At 45.2% G+C, this 10,706-nt stretch overlaps 1 protein-coding gene across 1 annotated transcript in view; it reads right to left on the reverse strand.

The window, feature by feature from the left end:
- phf24 (PHD finger protein 24) overlaps positions 1-8,122 on the reverse strand; it is a 55,117-nt gene extending 46,995 nt beyond the window's left edge. The window contains exons 1-2 of the mRNA XM_043703194.2: positions 7,792-8,122; positions 328-828 (exon numbers count right to left, since the gene is read on the reverse strand). Coding sequence (XP_043559129.2) covers positions 328-696 — 369 coding nt within the window. The 5' untranslated portion in view covers positions 697-828; positions 7,792-8,122. The remainder of the gene's footprint in view (positions 1-327; positions 829-7,791) is intronic.
- Between the last annotated feature and the right edge of the window lie 2,584 nt (positions 8,123-10,706).

The raw sequence follows: 10,706 nt of genomic DNA on the forward strand, positions 1-10,706 counted from the left end.
GTTAAAGAGATGGGAACAGAACAAATCAAGGAGCAAAGGATGGGTACAGAGGAGGTGCGAATGGCAACAGCAGGATCACCACTGTCAGCTGCAGCTCAAAAACAAAATGAAATACTCAAAAATAAAAGCAAAAATTGGAAAAAGGAAATGGAAACAGAAATTACAGTCTGAAAACATTGAAATCATAGTTGAGTCCAGAAGGCAGTAAACTGAAAGATGAGATGCTGTTCCTCAAGCTTCCATTGACCTTCATCGAAATAATGCAGCAGAACAAGGACAGAGAGGTCAAGAGTGGGGAAGGGATGGCTAATGAAACTCTAATCCTACCTCCTCTTTCTCATGCAGGTTAATATCAATCGACTCGTCATCTCCAAGTTGTCTTTTGGGCCTATTGAAGGCGGGTGGAGTAGCCCGGTCATTCCACTCCAGATCCTCAGGCTCCACTCCTTTGCCGTCCCTCAGCCTCTCCCAAGCTGCCTGGTTCTTCTTTGCCTCCTGTGTCTTGGGCTCCAATCCTCCAGCCAGCTCCTCGTCCTGTCCTTGACTGGTCTCCTCGACCTCTGGCTTGCTCCGGGGTGGCTCAGCCCGGTTCCTGGTTGACCCCTTGTCCTTCAGCCCGTCTTTGAAAGCCGACACCACCACACTGGCCTTCTGCACCTGCTCCACTGTCTGCTTCTTGGACATTAGAACACCCATAGTCAGTCTGAGGGGCAGCACACACCAAGACCTACTCTACTTCACCATGTGTCTATAAAGACTGGACAAATTGCTCAGTTACACGATCATCCCGTCGATATTGTGGACTGATCATAAAATTATTATAGCCACCTGTTTAAAAAAAACAGAAAGAGAGTAATTATTTATTCCACATCCTAGAATCATTTGATGAGAGAGACTATTCAGCCCAATGCGCCTCTGCTAGTTCTTCAACAGAGCAATTAAATAAGACCTGGTCCTAGCTCTTACTCTGGGGAGATGTGGCATTATGGTAAAGCATGGGATTGGTAATTTCGAACTGAAGGCTAATGGTCTGGATGCGTGAGTTCAAACCCTTCCTGTGACAGGTGGTGAAATCTGAATTGGATCTGTTTATAAATCTGAAATTTAAAAAGATAACCCATGGTGACTGTGTAACTACTGTCGATTGTTGTAAATCAGCCAGGTCAGAATAACATCTTGGAGATTAAGATCAGACATTGCTGGAGGAACTTAGTAGGTCTGGCAACAACTGCGGAGAGAGAAAGAGTCTTAACATTTCAAATCTAGAGTGACTCTCCTTCAGTACTTCAACTCATCTGATTCAGTAATGTCCTTTCAGGACCTTACCTGGTCGATCTACATGTGACTCCAGACCCACAGTAATGTGATTGACACTGAACTGCCCTCTGGGCAATTGGGGATGGGCAATAAGTGCTGACTCAGCCAGTGACACCCACGTCATGTGAACGAACAACAACCGTGAGGGCGGCACGGTCGCACAGTGGTTAGCACTGCTGCCTCCCAGCGCCAGAGACCTGGGTTCAATTCCCGACTCAGGCGACTGACTGTGTGGAGTTTGCACATTCTCCCCGTGTCTGCGTGGGTTTCCTCCGGGTGCTCCGGTTTCCTCCCACAGTCCAAAGATGTGCAGGTCAGGTGAATTGGCCACGCTAAATTGCCCGTAGTGTTAGGTAAGGGGTAAATGTAGGGGTATGGGTGGGTTGCACTTCGGCGGGGCGGTGTGGACTTGTTGGGCCGAAGGGCCTGTTTCCACACTGTAAGTAATCTAATCTAATCTAAAAAAACAACAAAAATGACTTGCAAATGAATGTCCTGTGTGCTGTGTAGAATTAAGCGTGACATATGTCCACACCCTCAGCAAGACACTTATTTCCACATCTACAGCATTACCCAACACACCCACCCTGCCCCCATCTCAGCTCAGCTCATGGTCAATCTCTCATTTGTCCTTTCATTACTTCAAGACCGGGTGATTCGGATGAGAATATAGAAAACAGGTTTAGTAAGTTTGCCAACATTGTAGGCAGCAAATAAAAGTTTTCTAAGATTACAAAGGGATCTTGATCAAATAGGTCAACGGGCTAAAAAACAGCAGATGGAGTTCAATTTGGCTAAATGTGGGGTATTGCATTTTGGTACAACAAACAGGGACAGGACTTATACAATTAATGCCAGGGTTATGAGCAGTGTTGTAGAACAGAAGGACCTAGAGGTTCAGGCACATAATTCTTTAAAGTTTATGAGACAGGTAGACAGGGTAGTTAAAAAAAACATTTAGCATTCTTGCCTTCATTGCTCAGACCTTTGAGTACAGGAGTTGGCATGTCATTTTGAGATTGTACAGGACATTGGTGAGGCTCTTCTGGAGTACAGTTCTGGTCACTCTGTTATAGGAAGGATATTATTCAACTCAAGAGGGGGCTTAGAAGCGAATTGCCAGATTGTTGCTGTTGAAGAAAGGTTGGAAATGCTGGGACTTTTTTCACTGGAGCATAGGAGGTTGAGAAGTGACCTTGTAAAGGCTTATAAAATCATGACAATAGATAGGGTTAATGTAGGTGTCCTTTCCCAAGGATGGGGGATTTCAAGATTGGGGGCATATTTTTAAGGTAAGAGGGGAGAATTTTAAAAAAAAAGATGAGGGGCAACATTTTTGCATGGAGGATGGTTTGTTTCTGGCATGAACTTTCTGGGGAAGTGGTGAATGTGGGCACAGTTACAATGTTTAAAAAGACATTTAGCTAAGTACATCAAAAGGAAAGGTTGGGAGAGTATGAGCCAGGACTAGGCAGGTGGGACTAGTTTAATTTGGGATTATGTTCAGCATTGGCTGGTTAGACTGAAGGGTCTGTTTCTTGCTATATGACTCTATAATTGATGGATACATTTTTAAAAGTATTTTAAAGGGAACAAGGGATATGGGAAAGAAATGAGAATGTGCCATTCAGACAGAGGATCAGCCATGATCATATTGAATAGCAGAGCAAACTCAACTTCTGCTCCGATACCTTGCGGTCTTATGGTCTCACTTGAAGAGCATTGCCTCTGCTCGTGTGGCACTCCCTCAGCACTGCACCACCGTATCAGCCTGGGAGGATGAGCTTAAGTGTTCATGGGAGACTAGAACTCCCAAACCGTCTACTCAGGGCGTGGACACAAACAATAGAAACTGCGCTGTCACCAGGGGCATTAAGAAGGACGCTGGTGGAATTACAAATGGTGTTGACATATGGAAGCTCAGCTGGGAATTGGTCTGCCATGTCCACCCCACTCTGTAACAGAACCTTAGCCCAATTAGAAAGCCCAGAGCTCAATCTTGGTGCCTGTTGTTCTCAAGCCCAGCACTCGAGGCTATCATTGATCAGAAACGCAAATGGACTCACCACTTAAATACTGTGGCTCCAACAGTAGGTCACAGCTTAGGAATACTGCAGCAAGTAACTCACCTCCTGACTCCCCAAAAACCTGTCCATCATCTACAAGGCACAAGTCAGGAATGCGATGCAATACTCCTCACTTGCCTGGATGGGTGCAGCTCCAACAACACAAGAAGCTTAACACCATTCTTAACACAAAGCAGCTAGCTACCACCACATCCACAAAGCATCCACTCCCTCTACCACCAGGGTAGCAGCAGCTATGTATTATCTACAATTTACACTGCAGAAGTTCACCAAAGATCCTTAGACAGCATCTTCCAAACCCACAACCACTTCCATCTGAAAGGACAAAGGCAGCAGATTCATGGGAACAGCAACCACTGCAAGTCCCTCACCATCCTGACTTGGAAATATATTGCTGTTTCTTCAGTGTCATGGAGGTAAAATTCTGGAATTCCCTCTCTAATGGCATTGTGGATCAACCTACCGAACATGGACTGCAATGGTTCAAAAAGACAGCTCCCCACCACTTTCTCAAGGGCAGTCACATATGGGTAATAAATGCTGGCCAGCCAATGAGGTCCACATCCTTTGAGTGAATAAATAGAGTCCACTTCAGAAACTCTCTGCTGGGTAATTGAGACACAGCTCAAAATTCCTGATAGCCAAGGGGGTGAAAGATAAATGGGCGGTGAGTGGTGGTGATGGGCAGGCAATCCGGTCATGTACAATGTGATTAAATAGCAGCTTAGGTTAGAGGGGCTGAGTGACCTACTCCTGTTCCTGATTATGTATTTGCTCCTGTTCTCTGTTGATATGAACAGAAAGAGGTCCCTGAAGTTTGGTCTGCCATTTAGTTAGATTCTCACTTTATGTACCCACCGACGAAGCTCAAGTTGCCTTCTACAGTTATAATTCTACCCATCTCAAAATTTTGAAATTTGAACTAAGAACCTTCAGCTGTTTTACAAGGAGACAGATGGTAATGTCCAAGTGTGAGTGGCTCAGTGGTTAGCACTGCTGCCTCACAGCACCAGGGACCCGGGTTCAATTCCAGTCTTAGGCAACTGTCTGTATGGAGTTTGCACATTCTCCCCATGTCTGGGTGGGTTTCCTCCCACAATCCAAAGATGTGCAGGTTAGGTAAGTTGGCTGTGTTAAATTGCCCATGGTGTTCAGGGATGTGTTGGTTAGGTGCATTAGTCAGGGGTAAATGTAGAGTTGTAGGGGAATGGGTTTGGGACAGTTACTCTTTGGAGGGTCAGTGTGAACTTGTTGGGCCAAATGGCCTGCTTCCACACTGTAGGGTGTCTATGAATCCCTGTGATGAAGACTTGCCTGAACAGACAGGTTTTAATTTCAATGTTATGCCCCATTACGCTGTCACTAATAGTGACACTTAACTTTCTAATCTTATAATATGAAACTTTAACATTTTAAACAGTCCTAGGTGGGACACTAACAGCAACACAAACCAAACCATTAATAGGAATTATAGGAATAGAACAGAAACTTATCAAATCAAAACAATGTTATCTGCTTCAATGAGTGACCCCATCCTGTGCTGCCCACCAACCTCGGAAGGTTCTATATCGAGCAGAGGATCTTTGGGGCACAGTGGTACTGTCCCTGTCTCTCAGCCTGCATTCAAGTCCCACCTGTCGCAGAGGTGTGTGGCAACCTGCCTGAACAGCTGATCCACAATACTTTCCTACAGTGAGCTGAACACAAGGTGATGCACCCTGTACTCAGTAAACCCAGGTGTCATTCTTCTGAACTTACATTGGGCCAACTCCAAAGCCAATCTCTCCTTCCTGATCAATGGTGGGTAGCAGAGCTGACAGTTGCCTCTCAATGGGCTTCTAAATAGACCTTTATCTAATCATTATACAGCCTCCAACTCTTTATAATCCAACCCATTCGAGAAAGAGGCCAATATTTCAGTTATGATTTCACCTGTCAGCTACAGTTATGGACATAGCTTGGTTTTGGGTCTGGCAACACTGCAATTTTAAAATTCTCGTCTTGGTTTGCAAACCTCTCATCCCCTTGCCCTCTTTTTTATCGCTGTATACTTCCCCAGCCTCTCAACCCTCCAAGATCACTGCACTCCCTCGAACATTCCCTTGAACATTTACGATTGGCTGGAGATCAAGAAATCCCTCTCTACACTTCTCCTTTTCACGCATTCACTTTCCCTTTTTTTTGATACACTATCAAATCAAGGCAAACTACTGTGGATGCTGGGAATCTGAAACAAAGTCATCCCAGACTCGAAATGTTAATTCTGTTTCTCTTCCCACAGAGGCTGTCAGACCGACTGAGTTTCTCCAGCACTTTGTGTTTTTTTTTCTTTTTAAGAATCTCTAAGATGGACAAACATCTGTAACATCATCTTATGTAGCTCAAAAGCAAATTTTGTTTGATGTGCCTTTGGGCACTTCATTAAATGAGTGGCATTATGTGAATACAAGTTGTTGTGTTAGTGACTGGTGAGGGGAATGCAGAGGACACAAGAGATGAGATCGAGTAATTGCCCTAAAAGTCTGACATCTCATCAGCGCAGACTCATGCATTAACAACACTTGTTTAGTCAGGATAGTGAGAACTTGTGCCAATACCAGTGGCTACCAGTCTGTTCCACTGTCCTCAACCATTTCTGTGAGCAAAGGGTAGGAAAACTGACTGGTCCCTAGCAATACAAATTAAGGGAAATCAGACTACCAACATCCTGGGAGCTGCATTTGACCAGAAACTAAACTGGACTTGCCATATAAACACAGTGGCTACAAGAGCAGGTCAGACGCTAGGAATAATGCCATGGGTAACTCACCTCCTGATTCCCCAAAGCCTGTCCACTATCTACAAAGCACAAGTCAGGAGTGTGATGGAATACTCCCCACTTGCCTGGATGGTTGCAGCTCCAACAACACCCAAGAAGCTTGACGCCATCCAGGACAAAGCAGCCACTAGATTGGCACCACATCCACAAAGCATCCACTCCCTCCACTCAGTACCAGCAGTGTGTACTATCTACAAGATGCACTGCAGAAATTCACCAAAGATCCTTAGGCAGCACCTTTCAAACCCACAACCTCTTCCATCCAGAAGGACATGGGCAGCAGATACATGGAAACATCACCACTTGCACACTCCCTTCCAAGCCGCTCACCATCCTGAGTTGGAAATATATCGCTGCAGCTTCAGTGTCATTGGGTGAAAATCCTGCTGCTCCCTCCCAACCAATATTTTGTGTCAATTCACACCATACCAATGATTTAAGAAGGCAGTTCACCCCCATCTTCTCTTGGATAACTAAGGACAGGCAATAAATGCTGGCCCAGCCACCAATACCCGCGTCTCATGAGTGCATAAAAGAAAGTTATAATATTTTGGGGTGGATTAATCTCAGATTTATATATTTTCCAAACACTTGGTGTGAATGATGGGATATTTATTCCTGAGAATTGTTCACATTGTGAAGTCATAACTTGGGCAGAAATATCTCTCAGATTTGCTTCACTTTAATTCAAAATCATTTCTGCTCTTTCCAAAAACGGGGATTCATTTATAACAGCTCTTCTCCCAGTGAGTGGCAATCCATTCTTGTCAATATTTCCCCTTTAAACTTTGCCAGATTTTTTTTTCAATCATTCCTTCCTCATTTCTGTCTCTCTCCTTCTTCCCCTCCTATCCCCATTTGCCCACTTCTCATTTTCTCCCCCATCTTCTTCCTCCTCTTCTCTCTCTTTACCTCTTCCCCATTTCTTCTCTACTCCACTCTTTCCTATATATCATTCCCTCCTTCCCACAGCATTCTCAACCTCCTTTCACGTTAACTGTCTTTTCCTCTCTCTTGTCTTCCCCCTCTCACTATCTCTTCCCCAACCTCTGTCTTTTCGCTCTCTCTCTCCCCCTTCCCTTCCCCTCCTCCTCCACCTCCCTCTCCCTTTCTCAGTCCCTACTCTTCCCCACCCAGTGTCCTGCACACCTCCTTACCCCCTCTCTCCTAGCCCAGCCACACTATGACCATCTCCCTCTGCTGGCTGCCTTACATAAGTGCCCCCGCCCCCAAACCCATCCTGACAGCTCCTGCCTCAGGGCAGCATCCATTTCAAAGCAGTTACATATTTCTGTTCATTATTCATTTCCTGGGAACCCGTTTGATAAATAATCGATACACGCGGCCAACTCTCTGTCGGATAATCACTTCAGTGTTAAATTAACGAGTGGGCTTAGAGATTGTGACATTTACTTAGAGTTCGATCCAGTCACCAAGTTGAAAGTAACCTTGTCACTTTCACCCTGAAGAGAGATCCTTCAGGAAATCAAAAATTGTCCACATAAATTGGCATTTCTTAAACATTTGTATTCTATGCATGTTAAATTTAACAGCACAAGCTTGACTTACAGCTCTCTTCCTTGTCCTGTCCTGCTGGGTTGAGCCAAGCGAATGTGATTGTGCTGCCTCTTTTCTCCCGATTAAAAGGTAAATCCCATTCTGTTATTGTGCAGGAGGTGGGCAGTTCTGAACTGGTCTGTTTCTGCTTCAGTTTTATATCCAAGTTAGGGGTCAGTCTGCACCGATTCCAAAGGAGGGAGGCGTTTTCTAATTGGAGAAACGTATCCTCCCTCCTTCTGTCCCTCTGCAACACACTGATGAAGTGTTAGCTCCCTGCACTCCCACTCCGACACTGCTCACCGACAGGAGCGTTGATTGCGGCTCAGGGAAGATCCATTTTCACAAGAGCTCGATCCACTCCTCCATCCCCTAATTGACTGAACAGGCTGTGCGGTGTGAATATTCACAGGGGGGGCGACACTGGGGCAATGTTTCCCCCTCATCCCCAGGATCACAAAGCAGAATCTTACAGCAACAGGATGAGACCGTTCAGCCCGTCAGTGCCTTGCTGGTTCTGTGGAGGATTAGATTAGACCCCCTGCAGTATGGAAACAGGCACACCGGCCCTCCAAACAGTAAACCATCCAGACCCAACCCCCAAACCTGTATTTACTCCTGACTAATGCACCTAACACAATGACCAATTTAGCACGGTCAATTCACCTGAAGTGCACATCTTTGGACTGTGGGAGGAAACTGGAGTACCCGAAGGGAATGCATGCAGACGCGGGAAGAATGTGCAAATTCCACACAGACAGTCACCCAAGGCTGGAATCAAACCCATGTCCCTGGCGCTGTGAGGCAGCAGTGCTAACCACTGAGCCACCGTACCACCAGGGGCTATTCAATCAACGCCACCTCCAGGTTTTCCTCCTAATGCTGGGAGTTAGAAATTCCTCATATGAACGTCTAACCATCCTTCCACCACTTCTCAGTTCCTTTCTCCTTCTCTCCCCCAATTATTTGAACTTTTATTTGAATAGAAATGATTAGATTAGATTACTTGCAGTGTGGAAACAGGCCCTTCGCCCCAACAGGTCCACACCGACCCTCCGAAGAGCAACCCACCCAAACCCATTCCCCTACATTTATCCCTTCACCTAACACTACAGGCAATTCAGCATGGTCAATTCACCTGACCTGCACATTTTTGGACTTTGGGAGGAAACCAGAGCACCTGAAGGAAACCCACGCAGACACGGGGAGAATGTGCAAACTCCACACAGACAGTAGGACTTGAACCTGGGTCTCTGGCGCCGTGCCACCCAATGGTGTGCAGGGTTGTTGGGGGGGGGGGGGGTTAGCGAAGGCAGGAGATTGGGGTTGGGTATTAGAACCAGCACAGACACAATGGGTCAAATGGCCTCCTTCTGCACTGAAACAATTCTGCGATTCCAGTTAATGTCTGCCTGTTATCCAGAAGGCAGAGTGTTTCCCAGTTTTCCCAATCAAGACCCTCCTTGCTTCCAAACCTCTTCTGGGAACTTCTCTGCCCTCAAGCAAACAATCATAGTCTCTGTCTTCTTCTAACTTATTCTTTCAGGAGATTTGGGTGTCGCTGACATTTATTGCCCTTGAATGTGTGTCTCCCTCAACAAAACCAGAGGACATTCGGGAGTAACCCCATTGCTATGGCCCTGGAGTCACATGCAGGCCAGACCAGGTAAGGATGACAGATTTCCTTCCCTGAAGAACATCAGTGAATCAGATGGGTTTCTATTTTGATCAATGACTTTTCAGGGTCTCCATCATTGATGATTAGATTTCAGTTCCAAATTAATTCAACTTCTGCTAAGGCTATTGCAAACTTGTAAATAAAACAGCTTTCCGTAAGCTATAAATGTAACCCCTGGGTTAAAACACAATGTCTGGATCCTTTTCCCTGAAGTCTAATGTGCAATTGTTTATTCTATTCACTCATAAAACTCACTCAATGGAAAGAAAACCCATTGCATTCCAGGACATCTCCTTGTCATACAGTGTTTTAAAAGAAATCCCCACAGCTACAGAAATAATTAAAGATTAATCATGAAATAACAAATCCACATGCCACTGGATCAAAATCCAAACTCTAAAATAAATAATATTAGAACATAAATAAATCATACACCTTGTATTGCAGGTGTTCCAGCAGAATGGCTTAGTGATAACCCATTCACAAAAATGGTTGCATTCTCCCCCATCATTTATATTGACCTATGATGGATTCCAAAATCTACAAAAGTCAAAACCAGGCTCAACGACTGAAATGGAATTGAATGAATATAAAGGGAAGCTCAATAAACCTTCAAGCCAGCAACAAAATCGAAAGATATGCTGATGGATGAGCTGAAGAGGAATGACTGGAATGGATGGAGGCTCAGGTAGAGTGTGAACAGCAGCACAATCTGTTGGGCCGAATGGCCTGTATCAGTCCTGGACGCTCTCTGTTAGTCTGTGTGATGTTTTCTCACCCTTTGCAGCAGTCAACCTTATCACACTCTCTCTCATCTTGTTATTATTCACCATGCAGTCGGCTCGTTGTTTGATCTGACCTTTGATCATTATCCCCAGGAGAACAGGGAATCCTGTAATTTCAAACTGTTCTAGTGCAAAGCTTAAAGCAACCTCAGAACTTAAAGCGACTATGTGGATATCAGCTGCAGCCTAGTGGGAGGGGCACTAATCTCTCATGGACCTCTCTTTAGGGGTGGGAGTCTCCAGGCCAGCAATGCACTGGACTGTCAGTGACCCTCTGTGGTATGAGGTGCAAAAAGCAGCAAAGCAATGTCCAACAAAGAACAGAGGAATCCACTGCAATATATTAACCCTCAATCAAATGATGACATTAGGGCAAAGTCTTTTCCCAGAGTAGTGGAGTCCAAAAATGGGGGGGAGGGCGAGGTTTAAGGTGAGAGGTGAATGATTTTAAAAGGGACCTAAGG

The sequence above is a fragment of the Chiloscyllium plagiosum genome, unplaced genomic scaffold, assembly GCF_037043375.1.
Source record: "Chiloscyllium plagiosum isolate Xiang-an unplaced genomic scaffold, Cpla_swu_hap1 HiC_scaffold_2, whole genome shotgun sequence".
Lineage (NCBI taxonomy): Eukaryota > Metazoa > Chordata > Chondrichthyes > Orectolobiformes > Hemiscylliidae > Chiloscyllium > Chiloscyllium plagiosum.